The 25,074-nt window shown below is 40.1% G+C and overlaps 1 protein-coding gene across 2 annotated transcripts; it reads left to right on the forward strand.

Moving 5' to 3' along the window:
* Window positions 1-6,231: 6,231 nt before the first annotated feature.
* LOC306882339 (protein LBH-like) lies at window positions 6,232-24,295 on the forward strand. Of its 2 annotated transcripts, none has more exons than XM_079436892.1 (4): window positions 6,232-6,292; window positions 12,282-12,384; window positions 21,101-21,229; window positions 22,724-24,295. In XM_079436892.1, the coding sequence occupies exons 2-4, from the start codon at window positions 12,307-12,309 to the stop codon at window positions 22,928-22,930; spliced, it is 414 nt and encodes a 137-aa protein (XP_079293018.1). In that variant the 5' UTR covers window positions 6,232-6,292; window positions 12,282-12,306; the 3' UTR covers window positions 22,931-24,295. The 2 variants fall into 2 exon arrangements, with proteins under 2 accessions (XP_079293018.1, XP_079293019.1); XM_079436893.1 differs by lacking the exon at window positions 6,232-6,292 and adding an exon at window positions 12,088-12,099.
* Window positions 24,296-25,074: the final 779 nt, after the last annotated feature.

Genomic DNA, 25,074 nt, shown 5'->3' on the forward strand with positions numbered 1-25,074 from the left:
ATTTGGCTCTGTTCTCTCTATTCTTAGCTGTTTGATATGCTATAATATCGCCTCTGATAACTGCCTTCATTGTCTCCCAAAGAACCGAATCGGATACATCTCCTTTATCATTAGTTTCAAAGAACAATGTAAACTTGTTGGAAAGATACTCGCATGAAACCGGGGCATGATCTGATAATAATCTATTATGGTATTCCGTTGAGACTACATGTTGCAACAATCTGGAATCTATTAGGAAAAAGTCAATCCTGGAATACGTTTTATGGGCTGAGGAATAAAATGAAAAATCATGATCTGAGGGATGCAAAACTCTCCAGCTATCAATTAAATTGAACTTTTGCATTTAATTACTTAGTACAGCAGCCGATTTACTTATTATGGTTCGACGGGGATGCATGTCTAACCACACAGCGGTCTTTATAGAGTCAGAGAGTGAGGGCAAAAACACATTGTTAGTTTAATGATGCTGTGGCATGACATGCAGTATGTAGAAATTTACCCTAGTCAAGAAAGCAATGTATTTTAAATATTTATTTCAAACTAAGTATAGTTCATCAAACAGGAACTGTATGCGCTACAAGAACAATGAGTTCTCAGTAGTGTGGCCCACTGCTTTCAATTAAAAGGAGCTAAAACTGGAATATAAAGATGATCAGTGGGCAAGATAAACACTTAGATCCAGTTTATCCAAGAAGCTGCTATATTTGTCCCTAAACTTTTGAAAAAAAGTCTCAGAAGGGGTGGGGAAGTCGCTAAATCTAGCTACAAAATCACTAAAATGGCAACACTGGTTCTCAGGTGCGCAGAACAAAACGCATCTTTTAATCCCAAGAGTAGCTGAAATTGGCCGCACACTGGAAAAATCCAATCAGACCAAAAAAGGTTTATCAAAAATATAACTTTTATTTTCCATATAAAAGTGAAAAAAGTGTCTTAAAACCAGACCAAAGTGCAAAGTGTCTTAAAACCAGACCAAAGCTGTTTCAGCCCATGCTTGCTTCAGTGCTCATACATATATATATATAGGCACAATTGCAAATTGTTGACAGCTGATCTTAGTCAATGAGGGATAATTGTCATGACAATGATTAATGATTTCAACTCACAAATCCCAAAAACCTCTCAAAACCAGATTCCAACCAGAAGATGGCGCCAATGATGGCAGCTACAATGCGTTGCTCTTCAGTGTTTGTACTGTTTTTCCTGTTTTTTGTTTCTCAAATACGATCAGTTTTACCAGGAATCGTGAAGCTTCGTCAGAGCGGATTTCAAACGGCGTTGTCTAGCATCCATCTGGCGAATCTCCGCTCTCTACCCAACAAAACAGACGAACTCCTTCTGCTCTCCAGGACAAACAAGGATTTTTCTAACTCTGCTGCTCTGTGTTTCACAGAAACCTGGCTGAATGGCGACATACCGGACAGCGTGCTACATCTGCCTAATTACCAGCTGATCAGAGAAGATCGGGACACGGAATCAACGGGGAAATCGCGCGGCGGCGGGATGTGCTTTTACATCAATGAGAGGTGGTGTACAGATGTAACTGTGTTAAAGAAGATGTGCTGCTCAGATCTAGAAACACTCTTCATTAACTGCAAGCCGTTCTATTCGCCGCGGGAGTTCTGCTCGTTCATTCTCGTGAGTGTCTACATTCCACCGCAAGCACACGTGACCACAGCTCTACAGAAACTCGCTGATCTGATCACAGAGAGTGAGCAACAACACCCGGACTCTGTTTTAATCATTCTCGGGGACTTTAATAAAGCAAATCTCTCCCGTGAACTGCCAAAATACAGACAGCACATCACATGTCCCACCAGAGACAGTAATATATTGGATCACTGTTATACAGCAATAAAGGACGCATATCACTCTGTTCCACGAGCAGCTTTAGGACTCTCTGATCACTGTTTGGTTCATCTTATTCTGTCCTACAGGCAGAAACTTAAGTCTGCAAAGCCTGTATTAAGATCTGTTAAAAGATGGACTAATGAAACAGAGCGGGATCTACAAGCCTGTTTCTCTCTCACTGATTGGTATGTTTTTGAAGCCGCTGCCACCGATCTGGACGAGCTCACAGAGACTGTAACATCTTATATCAGTTTCTGTGAGGATAGGTGCATTCCTACCAGGACTCATCTAATCTACAACAATGACAAACCATGGTTCACTGCCAAACTCAGACAGCTCCGTCAGGCCAAAGAAGATGCTCACAGAAAGGGGGATAAAGTCTTGTACAAACAGGCCAAATACACACTGGAAAAGGAGATCAGAGTGGCAAAGAGGAATTATTCTGACAAGCTCAGGAACAAATTCTCTTCCAGTGATCCGGCTTCAGTGCGGTTAGGATTGAAGGACATCACCAGCTACAAAACACCATCCCCCAGCACGCTGGAGAATCAACACCTGGCAGACGACTTAAACGAGTTCTTTTGTCGTTTTGAACGATCACCCCACACCCGCCCAGAACACCCCTCCACACAACCATTCACACCTCCAGCAACCCCTCTCTCCCCCACACCTACAATTCAAATCAGCGAAGACGATGTGTGCCAGGTCTTCAGGAAGAACAAAAGAAGGAAAGCACCTGGTCCAGATGGTGTGTCACCAGCCTGCCTAAAAATCCTGTGCTGATCAGCTGGTCCCCATCTTCACACAGATCTTCAACAGATCACTGGAGCTATGTGAAGTCCCCTCATGCTTCAAACGCTCCACCATCATCCCCGTCCCAAAGAAACACAAAATTACTGGACTTAATGACTACAGACCTGTGGCCCTAACGTCTGTAGCCATGAAGTCATTCGAAAGACTGGTTCTGGCTCATCTGAAGGACATCACTGGACCCTTACTGGACCACCTGCAGTTTGCCTACAGAGCAAACAGGTCTGTGGATGATGCAGTCAACATGGGACTGCACTTCATCCTGCAGCATCTGGACAGACCAGGGACTTATGTGAGGATCCTGTTTGTGGACTTCAGCTTCGCTTTTAACACCATCATCACAGACACCAATTCAGAATAAACTAACTCAGCTCTCCGTCCCCACCTCCGTCTGCCAGTGGATCAACAGCTTCCTGACAGACAGACAGCAGTTAGTAAAGCTTGGCAAATTCACATCCAGCACTCGAACCATCAGCACTGGAGCTCCTCAGGGCTGCGTACTCTCCCCACTGCTCTTCTCCCTCTACACCAACGACTGCACCTCTAAAGACCCCTCTGTCAAGCTCCTGAAGTTCGCAGACGACACCACACTGATCGGCCTCATCCAGGATGGTGACGAGTCTGCTTACAGACAGGAGGTTAAGGAGCTGGCTGTCTGGTGCAGTCTCAACAACCTGGAGCTTAACACGCTCAAAACTGTGGAGATGATGGTGGACTTCAGGAGAAACCCCCCTGCTCTCCCCCCACTCACCATCATGAACAGCACCGTGACTGCAGTGGAGTCATTCAGATTCCTGGGCACCACCATCTCTCAGGACCTGAAGTGGGATATTCACATAGACTCCATTGTCAGGAAGGCCCAGCAGAGGTTGTACTTTCTTCTCCAGCTGAGGAAGTTCAGCCTGCCACAGGACTTACTGAAACAGTTCTACTCTGCCATCATTGAATCCATCCTCTGCACTTCAATAACTGTCTGGTTCAGCTCAGCTACCAAATCTGACCTCAGAAGACTACGGAGGGTAGTCCAGACTGCTGAGCGAATCATTGGTACAACCCTCCCCACTCTCCAAGAACTGTACTTATCCAGAGTGAGCAAAAGGGCTGGTAAAATCACTCTGGACCCCTCACATCCAGCACACTCCCTCTTTGAACTGTTACCGTCTGGTCGACGCTACAGAGCTCTGAGCACCAGAACGACCAGACACAGGAACAGTTTCTTCCCTCAGGCAATCCATCTCATGAACACTCAACAATAAACGTGGAACACACAACTATAATACATTATCCATTCACCACACTCACTTATTTTATTTTTATTTTCTCATTTCTAATTTGCACATACTTGACCTGTACATACATAGTTGTCTATAGAATATATTGTGTTTTTGTTGCTTTGTACATTGTTTATTTGGATATTTGTATTATTCTTTTATTATCTGTGTCCTGTCCTGTTGCTGTCTTTCTGTTGCACTGTGGAGCTTCTGTCACTACAACAAATTCCTCATATGTGTAAACATATTTGGCCAATAAAGCTCATTCTGATTCTGATTCTGATTCTGAAATATCACATGTGATGTACATAATTCTGTGTTCTTGCCCTTTATAATATGTTGCTCAAACTAAACGTGCACTGTGCACTAGAACTGTTGAACATATGAGTGCTATCAGGAGACAATCACACTTCTCTGGTTTTTCATCATTTTGAATCTGCAAAACATTCTTTTTCTTTTTTCTCTCATTTGGAGTCAGTAATAGACCTCAGTTTGCAGGTAATCTACCAGCACTGGTGTGACCTATTTCAGATGCGTCCGACATCACAACAACAGTGGTTACATGCACATATATGTAATTATTTGATCAAATTATTATAGGAACAATGTAGTAGTCATTGGATATTGGCAGGGACGTGTCCCCTAGGGTCCCTCCTGAATGCCCTCTCATGTTTTCTTCCTCAAGTGTTCGTATCTGTTGTTCTGTGTCAGATCTAAATGTTATCAGGAGATATTATGTTTGTAAAGTCTATTTTGGATGTTCCTGGAATCAATAGCGATAAACCAACTTTCACTGGACTGCCAGAAGATGTCGCTGTAGACCAGGGGCCAGACCAGGGGCCAGATGCACAAACAGACACTGTGCCTCAGGAACTAGTCTCACTAACTAGCAGTAGACCAGGCTAACTAGTCTTACCTTCTAGAGTCAAATGACTGAATTGGAAAAGTCCTGACTAGACTAACTTTTTAAGGACATGAGTAACACCTAAATATAAAACGAAGGAATATTTTCTCAATGTATTAATTCAAACATAATAACTCGCTTATTATGGGCAAATAAATAGACATATTTTAAATTATTTAATTTATGTTTAAAACATAGTTAAATAAAAACAAAAATATAGTAAATTAAGAAATCCTTTTACATTGCATTTACAATATGTATCTTTTTTTTATTTAAAAAAACTCCAATGAAATATAAAAGCAATATGCCTCTTTGAAAGGAAACATGAAATTGTATTATTTGATCATGGAATAGGAGACAAAACGGAAATATTGTAGTGTTTTATATAAATGTAAAAATATAAAAGAAAACAAATCGAAACTTTAAATTCGACAGGCTGCTATAATTGAAGTTTGATATAAAATATAAATAAGATTGAAAGCTGCTGTTCGCGCATGCGCGCTGGGAGGGGCCTTGCTGACGTCACCGCTTCACGCTCATTGGCTGAGGACGATGACGTTCTGTTCTTCAAAGCGCTATCATTCATGTTTTAATCAGATATAGATGTAAATAGATCATTTTGTTCGATACCTCACATTTTCTGGCACTGTCAAAACACAAAGAGGTTATGGTTTCTAGATTTATTCATGATGAAGTTCTTCTATATGAACATATTGGGCTTCTTCAACATTTGGGCTTTTTGAATATTTGAGTTGCTTTTTGAACTAAGAAGCTGGAAAATGCTTACATCTTCAATCTCTCGATTAGTTTCATATTCATATTCATATCAGAAACCCCTTTTTTCTGTGGTTTTTAAGGAATTATTTAATTATAAAATCTGTAAAAACTGTGTATTTATTTGGTTCATTGAAGTTATTGTGATTCAGCAAGGCCTTTCATTATGTTATTTATTTTATTTGTATTTATTTGCTGGTTTTATATATACATGTATAGTTAATATTTATTTTGTATATTTTTCGTGTTTGGCACTTTTGTTATTTGTTGTTCAAGCATCAATTAAATATATATATTTTTTAATTAGGTTACTCTTTTTTTATACTGCGTGCATAAATACTGCATAAACTCCAACAGCGTGACATCTGTACAGAATATGCGATTTTATTACAGATATTAAAGAATATAGATTCTAGATAGTTCAATTATAAATACATCGAATTGCTTGTTCGCTTAAAGAATTAAAAGCAGCGGTATTTCCAGGTGCATTCAGTATATTTCTTGTGAGATTATTAGAGTGATCGCTGACCAGCGCGAGGTCCGGCGTGGGCGTGGCTTCCGCGGCCGGACACGCCTCCTGTATAAAGGCGCATGCGCAGCCGCTCATGTGGAGATCGCGCAGCTGCTGAAGAGCCAGCGATATTTGCATCGAGCAGCAGCGGATCTGCTGATGAGCTCGCAGGTGAGGTTCTCTCTCAAACTTTCATGCGTTTCGTTGTTTTTGGCAGCTGATGATCTGACTCTAGTATTGCTGATAGTTTAACACTCGGTATATCAGTCTGTGTGATAGAGGGGTTTGATCACGCTCAGTTTGAGTCACTTCTTCATTCGTCTGAAGAAGCAAAGGTCACGTTCCGTCATGAATCGCTTTCTCTCTGCAGAATGACTGAAGCTGTTCCATCACTGCTCTCTGGGCATCATCACAAATGTCCTGCTGCTCGTTATGGCTCCAGATGCTCAGTTCAATGAAGAGCTCTGTTTAGTTTTAAAGCGTCGAGTCATCTGACCTCTTAACATGTGTCCCTCATATCGCTTATGAAGAGCTTGCGTTTCAAAACACAAATTAATATGCACCACAAAACCAGTCATTAGGGTCAAATTTTCGAAATTGAGATGTATACATCATCTGAAAGCTGAATAAATAATCTTTCCATTGATGTATGGTTTGTTATGATAGGACAATATTTGTCTGAGATACAACTATTAGAAAATCTGGAATCTGAGGGAGCAAAAAAATCTAAATATTGAGAAAATCTCCTTTAAAGTTGTTCAAATGAAGTTCTTAGCAATGCATATTACTAATCAAAAATGAAGTTTTGATATATTTATGGTAGGAAATTTACTAAATATCTTCATGGAACATGATCTTAATATCCTAATGATTTTTGTCATAAAATTGAAATGTATAATTTTGATCCATACAATGTATTGTTGTCTATTGCTACAGATATACCTGTGTTACTCATGACTGCTTTTGTGCTGCAGGGACACAGATCAGGGCAATTCCTCAGACATGCACACCTCTTTATTTTCTGTGTCTGTTCTAGAGAATAGAGTATTCAGATCAGTTCAGTTCAAGCATCATCTCAAACTCTCTCGTGTCGGTCAGATCAGATGACATGCAGGTAGAGCTGCAATCAAACATCAATACCAGAATCACATACTTAAGGTCAGGAATCGCATACTTGTTGTAAAATTAAAGTTGCAATCCCACCCATCAATGTGCACATCTATTATTTTTAGCTGGCGAAAAGGGGCTGTTAAAAATGTATTTGTCATTGAATCATTCATTCAAGAGATTGATTAAGAATTAAATGTTTTGCGAAAAGAGACAGAATAAATATGTTTGATGTCTTAATTTTTTTTTTAACCACATTGGAATTGAAACTGGGAATCAATAAGAATCGGAATTGGATTCAGAATTGATTATAATTCAAACAATACCCAACCCTACACATACAGAGTTTAATTTGGTGGTCTGATGCATGACATGGCTGAAATCATTGCTTTTTGTATTTCAGTACTGATTTGATACCGTAGTTCACAGACGTCCGTCCAGTGATGATTCAGTTCAGGTTTATTAGTATAGTGCTTTTCACGAGACAAATCGTTGCAAAGCAGCTTTACAGAAAATCTTCTACAAGTTTCTACTTTATATTTAGGAGTAGGTTATTAGTGGTGACTGGCAGAAATGTACAGTAAAAATCATGCAGTTAGTTACACATTACATGCCATCAAACAGATGGTGAACACTATTAACTGCAGTCATTGTTGCCATTAAGCAAAATGTGTTAGTTTTCTGTTGATCCAGGGTTAGTATCATCTGATGGATGAGGTGTCAGATCTTCTTCCAATGCTCTTCTGCCAACAGCTTAAAAACCCCTAAACGCTTGCTTCTGAGCGCTGAACAGATGCACTCTGGGTAATCTCGTGGTCGGTGTGTCCTGTCTCCTTGCCAGGGTCTGTCACTCCGTCTCGACGTTTGGCTCGTCATGTGGAAAATAAATCCTGTCGTGTTTTTGAGGCTAATGATGTGATGCCCCGCTTGTGCTGAATGCTCACGACCGGTCAAGAGCTCAACGTGTGTCTGAAAGAAGCTCAACAAGCCCGCATGCATTTGATCAAAAATGCAGTAAAAACAGTGAAATATTATTCTAATGTAAAGCAGCTGTTTTCTATGTGAATGTGTTAAACAGTAATATATTTCTGTGATCTGCAGCTGTATTTTCAGCATCATTACTCCAGTCTTCAGAGTCACATGATCTTCAGAAATCATAATAATATACTTATTTACTGATCAACAAACATTTCTGATTATTATCAATGCTGAACACAGTTGTGCTGCTCAATATTTTTGTGGAAACTGTGATACATTTTATTTTTCAGGATTCACAGATGAATAGAAAGTTCAGAAGAACAGCATTTATTTGAAACCGAAACCTTCTGTAACTTTATAAATGTCTTTACTGGCACTTTTGATCCATTTAATGCATCCTTGTTGAATAAAAGTATGAATTTCTTACAAATCTGACTGAACAGCAGTGTATGTTGGAGACTGCAGTGAATCTGAGCTGAAGATGACAGGAAATAATCAGATGATACTGAAACACAAATCTGAGACTCGTTGATTAAACTGAGTTTGATCCGTTTCTTCAGTCGGGATTATTTTCTCAGGATGGTTCGACTCTCATCCGCTCCTCTGTGATCTTCGTGTTTTATTAGGCTGATGTTCTGTTATTCTTCTCTGAGCAGGATGTTTAGACGTTCTCCTGCTGAAATATCACTGGCAGCGCCGAGTGTTTATCGCTGCTCTTCACCCGACCCATATCTGAAAACTCTCGCTTTCTGCTCATGCTTTCTGTCTTATGGAGCGCGTCTGATTCTGATCAGCATAGAGCTTTCAAACCTGTATTTCAAGTTTTGAGAAGCGAGTCAAAAACACTGCTGCTGTCACCATTAGACGTCATTTAATCCAGTCTTTATGAGCTGCTCTGATGCAATGTTGAGGAGTTACTAAAAACACACGATCAATAATATTCACTCATATCATATTTTTGTAAATGAGGTCAATGAAGTGGATCAGCCTGATCACTGACTCTGAGACTTATCTAGTTTGATGTATTCTAGTTTGGTTTTGCGGACTGAGCTGTCCTATTGAACTCGTTATGTGCTGGAAAATTTGAGTCTGGTATGAACTTGTTGCATTAAAAAAAAAAACACTAAAAAATACACACCTGCTAGACCTGATCCCAGAGATTTGAGAACCTCAGATATTGAGCACTTTACAAATCCAGCCCCACATTCAAAGTCCGTATAGACACAATGTGAAATGTTTGTCAGATGATGATGATAATAATAATAATAATCAGTCAGCGCTCATCTGGGTTATTTATGAGCATGAGCGGTGCAGAGTGATGAAACGCATGAACAGAGAGACCAAGAAAACACCTTTGATTCATTACAGTTCTCAGAAAACATCTGCACAGACCGATAACTGAAACCAAAACTGAGGAAAACGTATCCGTTACTGAAGTAGAAGAACATATTGAGAAAATATATATATAGACACAAAAAAATGACTAAAAATCAACATCTGAAGTGGATCAGAAGTTGTCCTAAGACAAGAACGAGTATTGTTTTGTTTTTAGGACCGTTTTGATGAAAGGTTTAATCCACTTCAAATGCTGACTAGTGTCTGACAAAAACCAAACACATCACACACACGTAAATAGAATTAATAGACAGTCCATATCTGTACAAATGCCTTTGAATGTTGGATTTGTGAGGTTTTCTGTAGATCAACATGGTCTCTGTGTTCATTACTCTGCTCATCTAATGATCATAAACATGGTGGACAAGTCACTCGCCATAAACAGATAATAGTATTCAGTTTGGTTGGATTTCAAATCATCCAGCAGTGTGAATGAAAGTGGAGTAAAAGCTAAACATGGAAAACATAAATATTTAAATCTTGAAAACATGGTTATTGCATCTCCTCTGGATCTGCTGAGGATATCATCAGTGACCTGCATGGCATCAGCTCCGGCAGGCCTGCCACAAACTCAATGCTGGAAGATCCACTGAGCGCTTCTGAAACCTGCCTGGGTTTGACATCGGCCTGTTTGAGTGCTTTCTGCAGAGTTTAGACTTTAAACAGCTGCTCTGAGAAAAAGCCTCAGGAACACGCTGAGGTTTCAGAAACTCAGACCCATAACATCAGTTCAGCGGGCTTTAGTGGCAGGACTGTGTTTACAGAATGACGCAAAACATTCCTGACGCTTGCAACACCAGGGTCATGGGTTCGATTCTCAAGGAATGCATGAACTGATCGTATGCAAATCACAAATGTAATGTAAATCATATTGGATGAAAGCATCTGCCGAATGCATCGATGTAAATAATGACAGGAAAAATCCAGAATATAAAGGTTACAGTGATCGCTGAAGAGGATATTACATCAGTGAAGTGATGGGGGGGGGGGGGTTCTAGACATTTAAAAACTAAAATTAAAGCAATAATACTTTTTTTTTTTTTTTTTTTTTTTACATCATAATAATAATTTTTATTTATATAGCGTCTTTCCAACACCCAAGGTCGCTTTACAAGTCAGGTTTAAGGCACAGAAACAAACATCAGAACACATACCAAGTGCTGAAGGTGATATACAGACACCGCTTACACATTTAGATTAGAAATACAGAGAGGATTTAGATAAACATGTCCATAACAGGGTACGATTTACAGACTGGGAACTGAATAAATATGAATACTGAATACTTGGAATAAAATAAACATTAGCTTAACTAAAATGGCAACTTGGCAAAAAGTTTATATTTTAATTCAAAGGCAGTATTTCTCAATTTAATAGTTTTTTCCTTTTGGTAAAATAACTCAAATTATAAATTAAATAAAAATGACTAAATACTACATATAGATCAAATAAAAAAAATACTAAAAATGACAAACACTAAATTACTAAAAAAAATTGTTTTGCAACTGCAACTATGAATAAACAAATGACTTAAATAAAAGCTTGAGGAGGCTTGTTACGAATGCAAGTTAATGCCAAATTAAAATGAAACATTTTCAGCGGGACAAATATCACAGACGATTATGAGAGGCAGAAAGCGTGATCGCTGTTAAAATACGATTTATCATGCCTCCCTGTCTGAACTGAAGCAACTCTGTCTGCCTTGATCTGAATAGTGACCGCTTTACAGCACAATCTGACCTGAGTTTCCATCATTGATTCTGTTATTGACTCGACTCAATAATAAAGCAGATATGAGACACTAAAGTCTCTCCGTGAGTCTAAAGTGTGCTGGCTCTTCGCTTACAGTGTGGTGATGATCTGACCGTGAGTCTTTGAAGCCGAAGCAGTGGAACGTTTGTGTGCCTCTGCACTGTACAAGCCTCATGCACGCCCCGGCACACTTTCACTATGACTGTGATCGGATCGGGGCTCGCGCTGACTCTTGGGTAATTGGTCATTAGTGTAATGAAAAGCTTGTACATTTTCATTCAGTTGGGAGATTTTGGGATTATCCCATGATGGATGAAGCTGCTGACGTCGTCTTGTTTTTAATGTGTTGGTGGTTATGCAATGTGTTTCAGATTTTGGCTTATGGATGAGGGAATCGCAATCATCTTTAGCATCCCACGCTCCACTTTGCTTAATTTCACCTGCTGTTCGGCCTTTAGTAGAACAACATCAGAGCTCGAGTCAGAGATCAGTTCAGTACGCTTACGAGAGTCAGATGGATGTTCACTTCATGCGTTTGCGTTGGGAGTGAATGAGTCACGTTTATTGGCGTTGGTTGGACTGGGGATTTCTGGATCCCAGCATGGAGAGAGTCAGAAGATGCAGAAGAGCTGATGGTTTGGGGGTTTCCACTGTGGTGAAGAGTGAAGCGTTTGAGGACGCTTCACCATAAGGCTTCCTGTATGTTGTTGTGCTCCGAAAGCAATTACTGTGCAAACGCCTGTGCGGTAAGAAACATATGCGCTCGATGCAAGAGACTGCTTTGAGTTCTTTTATTGTACGACACTTGCAGAATGATTTCTGCGTCCTTCTCAAACGCAGAGCGATCTGATATTTCAGTTCTAGCAGGGACTCTGCTGATGATGTGCATGCATTGAGAGTAACTGTGTGTGTGTGTTGTTCTGTGCAGCTGAGCGTGTGTAGCGTGTGCCGTGATGACTGACGTGATGATCAGCGCCACACCGATGGACGACATGAGGCTCAGTCCCAGCAAAGACCGCTTGACCTTCCAGGTAACATCTCCTGCTCTCGTCTGCTCTCTCCTGACTGCTCACGCTGACTGCAGTGTGTGGGTCTGAAACTCCAGCCGGTCATGAACACTCGTATGTTTAAATGGCTAAAATTTTGTAACATCTTTTATTTTTTCCAAAATTCAATTATTATTATTTTATAAATAAAATAATTATTTTATTTTTTTACCAAATTCGATTTGATTTGATCCCAGGTTGTATTTATTTATTTTTTCCCCTGATTCCATTTGAATGTTTTTCCAAATTACGCTTTTTCCATTTTATTTTTATTATCTATTTAAAAACCGTATTAGGGCTCTGTGATATATGTGTCTATCTTAATTTTTCTAGATTCTGTTTTCTGATTGAATACAAATGTATTATGAAAACAGCATTCCTGTAGCTCAAACAGTATAGTGCTTGCAACACTAAGGTCATGGGTTCGATTCCCAGAGAATGCATGAATTTATTGTGTAAACCATCAATGCAATGTAAGGCACTTTGGGTAAAAGGAATGTAAATGTATCAAAAACAGTGGTAATCAAACAAATGCATAAAGCTTTTGTAAATTAATTAACCTTTTGAAATGTTAATTACATTTTACATTTACATTTATTCATTTAGCTGACGCTTTTATCCAAAGCGACTTACAATTGCTATATATGTCAGAGGTCGCACGCCTCTGGAGCAACTAGGGGTTAAGAGTCTTGCTCAGGGACACATTGGTGTCTCACAGTGGATTCGAACCCGGGTCTCTCACACCAAAGGCATGTGTCTTATCCACTGCGCCATCACCACCCATTGAAGGTTTTTGGTAATTGAAGGTAATTGAAACCATTCCTTTTATTTGAAGTGTTGCACAATAGAAATTTACAAAAGTATGTGATATTCAGTAAGGTTTTAGGAAACTGTATTATTATTTTTAGTTTCATTTTAACCAACTTACACACACTAGACTAGTCCATATCACCATTTGATCAAGTGCACATTCCTAATTTTGATGTGTTGTATTAATTTATTTATCCAACATTTGCCAAATTCATTCCGTGTTATACAGTAAAATCCTTCTTTATGACTGGATTCCGTCCGTGTTTTCCGCATGGCAAACATGTCATTAGAAGAATAAAACAGCATCTGCTCAGAACGCCCAAGATATTTTGGTGATTTTTTTCCCCCCATAGTTTGTTTTTCAGTTGTTTTCATGCTCCAAGTGCAAATCAGCTCTGACTGTTTAATGCTTCACCTGAGCTTTTACGTCTTGCATTAGTGTTCATGAGGTTTCTAACCCTGTCATGAACTCATCTGGGTTCCTCTAGAGTTTCATGAGAAGCCATCTTGAAGCGTCTCAGGAGATGCTGTGGAAATATTTAGTCTCTTCAGAATGAAAGGCTGATGTTTTTGTTCCTCTGGTGTTTTGTTCAGAGTTTAATGGCTGATGGTTATTTTTAGTCTTGGATCTTCAGTCTCATGCTCTGCTGTTGTTTATGGATCAGGGGGTCAGACGAGGGTCTCATGGTTCAGTTCCTGTTATAGAACATCCCTCGCTCTGTTTGTCCTTCTTTTTATCTGTTTTCTTTCTCATCATTCAGACACACACACACACACTAATGTTATTTCCACTGGCGTGTTGCCCAGATTGTGTTATTGGTTTCCCTGCCACCCATGTATGTCACTGAATGATTCCGAGCTAAAAATACATCATGCTTCATCCAGAATTCAGTCGAAACGAGACTTCAGGACGTCAGTGGAAGAACGTGTGTGTGTCAGTGTGTGAGAGAGGGTGATCGTTAGAGGGAGTGTGTGTGTGAGTGTGTGTGTGTGTGTGTGTGTGTTTGCATGTCAGTGTGTTTATGTGCATGTGATTGTGCAAGTGTGTGTGTGAGTGAGAGTGTGTGAGGGTGCAAGAGTGTCATAGTGCATGCGTGTGTGTGTTAGTGTGTGCTTGTGAGTGTGACTGTGCGAGTGTGTGTGTGCATTTGTGTCATTGTGCGTGAGTGTCCACGAGTGTGATTGTGCATGAGTGTTTGTGTGAGTGTGTGATTGTGCATGACTGTGATTGTGAGAGTGTGTGATTGTGCATGAGTGTTTGTGTGAGTGTGTGATTGTGCATGAGTGTTTGTGCGATTGTGCTTGTGTGATTGTGCGAGTATGAGTGTGATTGTGCATGACTGTGATTGTGTGTGTGATTGTGCATGAGTGTTTGTGTGAGTGTGTGATTGTGTGAGTGTGATTGTGCATGAGTGTTTGTGTGAGTGTGTGATTGTGCATGAGTGTTTGTGTGAGTGTGTGACTGTGCATGAGTGTTTGTGCGATTGTGCTTGTGTGATTGTGCGAGTATGAGTGTGATTGGTGTGATTGTGCATGACTGTGATTGTGTGTGTGATTGTGCATGAGTGTTTGCGTGAGTGTGTGATTGTGCATGACTGTGTGTGATTGTGCGAGTATGAGTGTGATTGAGAGACTATGAGTGTGATTGTGTGATTGTGCTTGTGTGATTGTGCGAGTATGAGTGTGATTGTGCATGAGTGTGATTGTGTGTGTGATTGTGCTTGAGTGTTTGTGTGAGTGTGTGATTGTGCATGACTGTGATTGTGTGATTGTGATTGTGCGAGTATGAGTGTGATTGTGCATGACTGTGATTGTGTGTGTGATTGTGCGAGTATGAGTGTGATTGTGCATGACTGTGATTGTGTGTGTGATTGTGCATGAGTGTTTGCGTGAGTGTGTGATTGTGCATGACTGTGATTGTGTGATATTGTGATTGTGCGAGTATGAGTGTGATTGTGCATGAGTGTGATTGCGAGTGTGATTGTGCATGAGTGTTTGTGTGAGTGTGTGATTGTGCATGACTGTGATTGTGTGATTGTGCGAGTATGAGTGTGATTGTGCATGACTGTGATTGTGTGCATGAGTGTTTGCGTGAGTGTGTGATTGTGCATGACTGTGATTGTGTGATTGAGCGAGTATGAGTGTGATTGAGCGAGAATGAGTGTGATTGTGCATGACTGTGATTGTGTGTGTGAGTGTGTGATTGTGCGTGAGTGTTTGCGTGAGTGTGTGATTGTGCATGACTGTGATTGTGAGAGTGTGTGATTGTGCATGAGTGTGATTGCGTGTGTGATTGTGCATGACTGTGATTGTGTGATTGTGCGAGTATGAGTGTGATTGTGCATGACTGTGATTGTGTGTGTGATTGTGCATGAGTGTTTGCGTGAGTGTGTGATTGTGCATGACTGTGATTGTGTGATTGAGCGAGTGTGATTGAGCGAGTATGAGTGTGATTGAGCGAGTATGAGTGTGATTGAGCGAGTATGAGTGTGATTGAGCAAGTATGAGTGTGATTGTGCTTGTGTGATCGTGCGAGTATGAGTGTGATTGTGCATGACTGTGATTGTGTGTGTGATTGTGCATGAGTGTTTGCGTGAGTGTGTGATTGTGCATGACTGTGATTGTGTGATTGAGCGAGTATGAGTGTGATTGTGTGATTGTGCGAGTATGAGTGTGATTGTGCATGTGTGATTGTGCATGAGTGTGATTGCGTGTGTGATTGTGCATGAGTGTTTGTGTGAGTGTGTGATTGTGCATGACTGTGATTGTGTGATTGTGCTTGTGTGATTGTGCGAGTATGAGTGTGATTGTGCATGACTGTGATTGTGTGCATGAGTGTTTGCGTGAGTGTGTGATTGTGCATGACTGTGATTGTGTGATTGAGCGAGTATGAGTGTGATTGAGCGAGTGTGATTGAGCGAGTATGAGTGTGATTGTGCATGCCTGTGATTGTGTGTGTGATTGTGCATGAGTGTTTGCGTGAGTGTGTGATTGTGCATGACTGTGATTGTGTGATTGAGCGAGTATGAGTGTGATTGAGCGAGTGTGATTGAGCGAGTATGAGTGTGATTGAGCGAGTATGAGTGTGATTGTGCATGACTGTGATTGTGTGATTGAGTGAGTATGAGTGTGATTGAGCGAGTGTGATTGAGCGAGTATGAGTGTGATTGTGTGTTTGTGCTTGTGTGATTGAGCGAGTATGAGTGTGATTGAGCGAGTATGAGTGTGATTGTGCATGACTGTGATTGTGTGATTGAGCGAGTATGAGTGTGATTGAGCGAGTATGAGTGTGATTGTGTGATTGTGCTTGTGTGATTGTGCGAGTATGAGTGTGATTGCGTGTGTGATTGTGCATAAGTGTGTGTGTGATTGTGCGAGTATGTGATTGTGTGAATATGAACTTTTATGAACCTACATCCCCTCCAGAAGTCTGAGATCTGCTTGTGAGCGACACTTTGTGGTACCATCACAGAGAGGCTCAAAATCACTCTCCAGAACATTCTCGTTCACCATTCCTGGCTGGTGGAATAATATTCCCACCCCTATCCGGAATGCTGGATCCCTGTCAATCTTCAAGCAACAACTGAAAACTCATCTCTTTCATCCTAAACTAAAAAAACAAACAAAAAAACACTTTCCTTCTAACTTTCTCTCCGCTTACTAGCTTGTACTTATTTGAACAATGACTGAGACTTGGTGTTACGAGCACTTCCTCTGTCTGATTGCCTCTTCAAGATGAATTGCTTCTTGTATTCCCCAATTGTAAGTCGCTTTGGATAAAAGCGTCTGCCAAATGACTAAATGTAAATGTATATGAGTGTGATTGTGCATGAGTGTGATTGTGTGTGTGATTGTGCAAGTGTGAGTGTGTGATTGTGCATGAGTGTTTGTGTGATTGAGCGAGTGTGATTGAGCGAGTATGAGTGTGATTGTGTGTTTGTGCTTGTGTGATTGAGCGAGTATGAGTGTGATTGAGCGAGTATGAGTGTGATTGTGCATGACTGTGATTGTGTGATTGAGCGAGTATGAGTGTGATTGAGCGAGTATGAGTGTGATTGTGTGATTGTGCTTGTGTGATTGTGCGAGTATGAGTGTGATTGCGTGTGTGATTGTGCATGAGTGTTTGTGTGATTGTGCTTGTGTGATTGTGCGAGTATGAGTGTGATTGTGCATGAGTGTGATTGAGTGTGTGATTGTGCATGAGTGTTTGTGTGAGTTTGTGTTTGTGCGAGTATGAGTGTGATTGTGTGTGTGAGTGTGATTGTGCGAGTATGAGTGTGATTGTGCATTAATGTGATTGTGTGAGTGTGTGATTGTGCATGAGTGTTTGTGGGATTGTGCTTGTGTGATTGTGCGAGTATGAGTGTGATTGTGCATGAGTGTTTGTGTGAGTTTGTGATTGTGCGAGTATGAGTGTGATTGTGCATGAGTGTGATTGAGTGTGTGATTGTGCATGAGTGTTTGTGCAAGTGTCTGATTGTGCGAGTATGAGTGTGATTGTGCATGAGAGTGATTGTGTGGGTATGTGATTGTGTGCAGTGGTGTCATGCACTTATTATTTTTAAAGGGGCACAGGTGGGGGGATGGGGGTTGACACAGCAGTAGGCTTATGTTTTACTTAATTTTTCCTTTTTTAGGTTATTCGAAGTATTCCCAGTAATTAAACTGTAAGTAAATGCATTTTGCACCTTTTATATATCATGTTAGTTTTATTTATATATATGGAAGGGGTCATTCTATGGAAATGTAAATTTTTCTGTCCTATAGCCTTTACAGAAATATTACACTTGAAAAAACACTTTAGGGTTACGATGTTAAAACAATTACAACAATTACACCTTCTTGAGCCATCAATGTTGCAATGTTTGTTTTTTAATTAATTATATAGAATTCCAAGCACCACAAAACTGCTCGTCACAGCATGTACAGAGAAAAAATGCTTTATTTTGAGGTCCAAAACAGGTTTTTCTACCATTTTAAAATACAATAATGTATTTATAACTATCAAATATATGATATAAATGACATGAAAAAAAACTAAATGGTGAATAAATATTATAAAATAACAAAAGTAGTGGTCCCCTGGAGTTGTGTCACTGGTGTTACCCTTTAACAAAAATAGTTTATTTTGAAATAAAAATCACACTTATGACATCACTTGACTTCCTCCTTCCTATTTCCTGAAGATCTATGAAGAAAGGCCCATGATAAATCCACTGTCTCTTTTCAGAACAGACATTTTCTTTATTTATCTCATGATTTCATATAAAGCTTTTGGTTGAACTTTGCTTTTAGTTGAAAGTTGCTTTATTGTTAGGGAATTGTAAAAAACTAGAATACAAATGGATTAAACTACTTAATTTAGTGAGTACCATGATTGACAACACGTGGTTTGATACCTTGCAGCAGACATTTTGTAAAATGCATTTGTTTTTTGTTTTTTTGAAAATTGTGTGTTACCATCACTGGTGTCACCTTTCTTATGGGTAAATAAATACACAATTGTTTTTTTAAACAACCTGTCATTTATGTATTTTCTTAAAGTCAAAAGGTAATCTAACAATGTGGTCTAAGTCTAAATGTTAGAAAAATAAATATATTTTAAGACATCTTGCCATATCAAAAGTGGACATTTCTGTAGAATGACCCATTAACTAAGCATAAAATTAGACTTTTTACTTAAGTACCACATGGCTGTCATGCCTTAAAATACTATAGGACTGCCTTTGTATTTAACATGAATTTAATTAAGTGTTGTAAGTTACTAATCATATCACTTTCATTATACAGAACACAGCAAAGGAGACTTACATTATCAATGAACATTATCATTTCCTTATCAAGACTTCAGTCTCAAAAACTCCCATTATAATCACTGAAGCTGTTTGCACTGTGAAATGAATCTCTTACATCGTATGCACTTCTGCACTTTGTTGTTTCTGATAAGAGAATTCACTCAGCGTGCGCGCCCTGAACAAAACACAGCATGTCAGCGATGACTCTTCTGAGCATCTCTGATTGGTCATTGCATTCATAAGCTCAACAGAATCGTGTGTGATAATGCAGTGCTGTAAAAACACATCTGTCTCTGGCTCAGCGCCAGCCAGAGAACTCGGATTAGAATTTAGCAGCTGGTGATTTAACGCACTGAATGATCTAATCACGCCGGTGTGACTGTATCATCAAATATTAAAAAAATGAATCTGCTATTTTTTGTCTTTTGGAAACTGCATTCAAAATCCACTTGGCTCAAAAATCTGAGGGGGCACGTGCCCCCTTTGTTTGAATGGGCATGACGCCTCTGATTGTTTGTGTGAGTGTGTGTTTGTGTGAGTGTGTGTTTGTGTGAGTGTGTGTTTGTGTGAGTGTGTGTTTGTGTGAGTGTGTGTTTGTGTGAGTGTGTGTTTGTGTGAGTGTGTGTTTGTGTGAGTGTGTGTTTGTGTGTGTTTGTGTGAGTGTTTGTGTGTTTGTGTGAGTGTTTGTGTGAGTGTTTGTGAGTGTTCGTGTGAGTGTTCGTGTGAGTGTTCGTGTGATTGTGCGAGTGTTCGTGTGATTGTTCGTGTGATTGTGCGAGTGTTCGTGTGATTGTGCGAATGATTGTGTGATTGTGCGAATGATCGTGTGATTGTGCGAGTGTGTGATTGTGTGAGTGTGATTGTGCAAGTGTTTGTGTGCGTGTGTGATTGTGTATGACTGTGATTGTGTGAGTGTGTGATTGTGTATGAATGTGATTCTGTGAGTGTGTGATCGTACGTGAGTGCGATTGTGAATGGGATTGTACCTGAGTGCGATTGTGAATGGGATTGTGTGCGAGTGTGTAAATGTTTGTGATTGTGCGAGTGTCTGTGTAAGTGTGAGTGTGTGATTGTACGAGTGCGATTGTGTGTGTGAGAGAGAGTGTCAGTGTCAGTAAATGTGTGTGAAGGCGTGGATTAACACGCAGGCTTGCCTAGGCTGCAGCCTATGGGCCCCACGTGTGAAGGGGCCCCGATTGGCCAGACAATTTCTTTATTATTATTATTTTAAATTGACTTCAGTGCAAACAAAAAAAAGTCCCTCACTGGCCCATAAGAAACATTAAAGGAGAATTCGTTCCAGAGTGTCTGACAAAATTAATGTCTTTTATTGTAGAATGCACGCACTGCCGAGAGATTGCGCGATCGTTAAATCGAAACTGAAAGTAAAACTTTCGTAAATTTTTTTTTTTTTTGTTATTTATACTGTTTTTATTTCTGTTCAATTTGTGAAAAGGCGTTCAGTTAGGAGGTCAAACCTTCTAGAAGCTCATAAATCATGTACAGTTCTAAGGTCTGAAGAGACTCGCATGAAATCATACAGAAGAGAAGCCAGTCAGTTGAGTTTGTGGCAAAACCTTTTACAATGCTTGAGTGTTTTTGTCTTTTACTGCATATGATAATTCATACTCAGAAATCAGAACTGAAATTACATTTATTACCAGATGATTAGGTAAAACAATCATTTCAAAATGCACCTCCAGACTGTTTTTTCCAGTCATGTATTTGGTTATTGAGAATTGTTTAAAAATAATGTGTAAAACTCTCACCTCGCCTCGTTCTTGTGAACCCAATCTCATGTCTCATCTCATCTCTTGAGTTAAATTTCGGAGTTAATGATAATCAAACAACAAAAGACGAGGAGAAAATCACTCCCTGCTCTTGACATAATAGCATTTGTAGCTTTTATAAGAATTTATATAGTGAAAATTGTCCCCTACATCACATTCACCTCTACATAACCAATAAATAAATTACTACTAGAGCACAAAATTGTTTACAAGAGCACATATTTCTTCATTGATCTAGTCACTTGATTCTGCTCTCAAAATGCTGTGTGTGATCTGATTGAATGTTGTTCTCGTTTCTCTGCTCAGATCTTCCCGGATCCCTCAGACTTCGAGCGCTGCTGTAAGCTGAAGGACCGTCTGCCGTCTATCGTGGTGGAGCCGACGGAGGGCGAGGTGGAGAGCGGGGAGCTGCGCTGGCCTCCCGAGGAGTTCCTGGTGAGCGAGGAGGAGGAGGACGAGGAAGAGTGCGACGCAAACCTGCAGAACGGACAGATGCAGAACTCTCAGCGCTAGAGAGGATCCACTGACTGACAGGAGTCACACACTGATTCCCACACATAGAATAGACAATCACTCCAACACATACAGAACAACTGATCCACTGACATCCGTTCGCTCTGACTTCATTCCCATCTGAGTGTGTGTCAAAAGATTATTCATAATGATGATGGTGTCCTGCACTCATTCCTGTTATTTACATGCTTTACCGAGTAACACCGAACTTCCTGACCATTTGCCATTATTGTTGTGTGTGGATTTGACTGTAAAGATTCTGTAGATGAATAACAGGTAAGACGTCTTTAGTGTGTCAGTCTGATCACTCCTGAAATCTGTAGGAGAACCGCAGCCGTCTTCCTGAATTTGTTGTATTCGCAGCAGAACTGACCATGTCTTGTGTTCTTATAGATCCTGTGTCTCTGTTTGTGTGTCCATATGCAGTGTGTGTGTGTGATATATAGATATATATATATATATATATATATATATATATATATATATATATATATATTATACACATACATATGTAGATGTCAATGTTTGTGTTGCGGGTCTGTCACAGAATCACTTCCTGTCTGTGCAGAGTGTCTGTTCATCTGTAAAGACTCAGGGAGTTTGCTCTTATTTTGTATGTACACCGCTTCCTCTCTGACTGACAGAGGCTGTAAATAAACCATTTGAATGTGCTTTACAAAACAGTGCTTCCCGAGACTCTCTTCAGACTCTGTGTTTTAAACCAGAAGAAAACTGGAAGAAATGTGCATGCAGAGAGAGAGAGTACTGATATATTTTTACAGACAAGTTTGTACCCAGAAATGAGTTAACCCTCTGTGGTCTAAGGGTCTTTTGGGGGCCTGGAGAAGTTTTGATTCAGGTTGTTTTATTTACGTGTCTGTGAAGAGAGGTGACAGAGAACGCACCCGGTTTATTTTCTCTATTTTTTAAAAGCATATTTTGTTGTTATTATGACTATACTCAAATAAAAGTAGACCCTTTGCAGTTTCAAACGATACCTTGTTCTTATCTGTACGATCAAAACTCGTGGAGTATTTTTAGTTCTTTTCGCGTCATAAAGAAAATACGAGACAGCCCGCACTGGGCTTCGAACCCAGGGGGTTAAGCCTCCCAAAAAAACCTTTTTGGGATGTCCTTATTTGTAAACATATTATAAAAATGAACTAAATAAAGTGTTTATGTTGTAGTAATGCAGTCAGTTTTCTGTTAGGGTTAGTTTGTAGCGTTTATAACTAGCTGTATATAAAAACAGTGGAGGTCTATGCAATGTTCCTGAGTAGAGGGCAAAGTGTGCGCAAAAGCTTAGGAAATAGTTAGTTGAAATAGTGTCATTCTCCTCTGGCCAGACAAAATCAGCAGTTTAAATCTAGGCTAAAGCAGAATCTGATTGAATGTTGTTCTCGTTTCTCTGCTCAGATCTTTCCGGATCCCTCAGACTTCGAGCGCTGCTGTAAGCTGAAGGACCGTCTGCCGTCTATCGTGGTGGAGCCGACGGAGGGCGAGGTGGAGAGCGGGGAGCTGCGCTGGCCTCCCGAGGAGTTCCTGGTGAGCGAGGAGGAGGAGGACGAGGAAGAGTGCGACGCAAACCTGCAGAACGGACAGATGCAGAACTCTCAGCGCTAGAGAGGATCCACTGACTGACAGGAGTCACACACTGATTCCCACACATAGAATAGACAATCACTCCAACACATACAGAACAACTGATCCACTGACATCCGTTCGCTCTGACTTCATTCCCATCTGAGTGTGTGTCAAAAGATTATTCATAATGATGATGGTGTCCTGCACTCATTCCTGTTATTTACATGCTTTACCGAGTAACACCGAACTTCCTGACCATTTGCCATTATTGTTGTGTGTGGATTTGACTGTAAAGATTCTGTAGATGAATAACAGGTAAGACGTCTTTAGTGTGTCAGTCTGATCACTCCTGAAATCTGTAGGAGAACCGCAGCCGTCTTCCTGAATTTGTTGTATTCGCAGCAGAACTGACCATGTCTTGTGTTCTTATAGATCCTGTGTCTCTGTTTGTGTGTCCATATGCAGTGTGTGTGTGTGATATATAGATATATATATATATATATATATATATATATATATATATATATATATATATTATACACATACATATGTAGATGTCAATGTTTGTGTTGCGGGTCTGTCACAGAATCACTTCCTGTCTGTGCAGAGTGTCTGTTCATCTGTAAAGACTCAGGGAGTTTGCTCTTATTTTGTATGTACACCGCTTCCTCTCTGACTGACAGAGGCTGTAAATAAACCATTTGAATGTGCTTTACAAAACAGTGCTTCCCGAGACTCTCTTCAGACTCTGTGTTTTAAACCAGAAGAAAACTGGAAGAAATGTGCATGCAGAGAGAGAGAGTACTGATATATTTTTACAGACAAGTTTGTACCCAGAAATGAGTTAACCCTCTGTGGTCTAAGGGTCTTTTGGGGGCCTGGAGAAGTTTTGATTCAGGTTGTTTTATTTACGTGTCTGTGAAGAGAGGTGACAGAGAACGCACCCGGTTTATTTTCTCTATTTTTTAAAAGCATATTTTGTTGTTATTATGACTATACTCAAATAAAAGTAGACCCTTTGCAGTTTCAAACGATACCTTGTTCTTATCTGTACGATCAAAACTCGTGGAGTATTTTTAGTTCTTTTCGCGTCATAAAGAAAATACGAGACAGCCCGCACTGGGCTTCGAACCCAGGGGGTTAAGCCTCCCAAAAAAACCTTTTTGGGATGTCCTTATTTGTAAACATATTATAAAAATGAACTAAATAAAGTGTTTATGTTGTAGTAATGCAGTCAGTTTTCTGTTAGGGTTAGTTTGTAGCGTTTATAACTAGCTGTATATAAAAACAGTGGAGGTCTATGCAATGTTCCTGAGTAGAGGGCAAAGTGTGCGCAAAAGCTTAGGAAATAGTTAGTTGAAATAGTGTCATTCTCCTCTGGCCAGACAAAATCAGCAGTTTAAATCTAGGCTAAAGCAGAATCAGATTGTGCAAAGGACTCATCTGGTTCCTGTGGTCTTGTCCCGATGGCCGTCTTGGAGACAGGGTCTTCACTGGGGATCAGTCTCTGGGGCTCATCTAGGTGTCCTGCTGTAGAGGTCATCTCTAGGTGCTGATCCACCATCTGATCTGGATACAGTCTGGATCTGGGTGGCTACGGTGAGCTCGGAAATAAGAAAGAAACAGACTAATATTAGTGTAGATGCCATTCTTCTAACAATGTAACGAGTACATCAGGTGTTTTGGGAATTGTTCCCGGTGCTGGTTGATCTAATTAATGCAGCCTAACAAACCTTTAACGGATTTGAATAATAGAAGTGTATTAGTGTATTATGTGTAAACCAGGTTAAAGAGATGTGTCTTTAATCTAGATTTAAACTGACAGAGTGTGTCTGCTTCCTGAACAGTGTTAGCTAGATTGTTCCAGAGTTTGGGCGTTAAATAGGAAAAGGATCTCCCGCCTGCAGTTGATTTTGATATTCTAGGTATTACCAAATGGACAGAGTTTTGAGATCACAGCAGACGTGGAGGACTATAATGTGATAAGAGCTCACTCAAATACTGAGGTGCCAAACCATTCAGGGCTTTATAGGTAATTAGCAAGATCTTAAAATGTGTACGATGTTTGATAGGGAGTCAGTGCAGTGTTGACAGAACCGGGCTAATGTGGTCATACTTCCTGGTTCTAGTAAGAACTGTAGCTGCTGTATTTTGAACCAGCTGGAGTTTGTTTATTAAACGTG

Source organism: Barbus barbus (genome assembly GCF_936440315.1).
Source record: "Barbus barbus genome assembly, chromosome: 16".
Lineage (NCBI taxonomy): Eukaryota > Metazoa > Chordata > Actinopteri > Cypriniformes > Cyprinidae > Barbus > Barbus barbus.

Bases quoted from the DNA above. Each gene is read 5' to 3' on its own strand.
- LOC306882339 (XM_079436892.1), top strand. From the start codon at position 12,307: ATGACTGACGTGATGATCAGCGCCACACCGATGGACGACATGAGGCTC. The intron at 12,385-21,100 runs GTAACATCTCCT...TTCTCTGCTCAG, and splicing joins AAGACCGCTTGACCTTCCAG to ATCTTCCCGGATCCCTCAGA. The intron at 21,230-22,723 runs GTGAGCGAGGAG...TTCTCTGCTCAG, and splicing joins GGCCTCCCGAGGAGTTCCTG to ATCTTTCCGGATCCCTCAGA.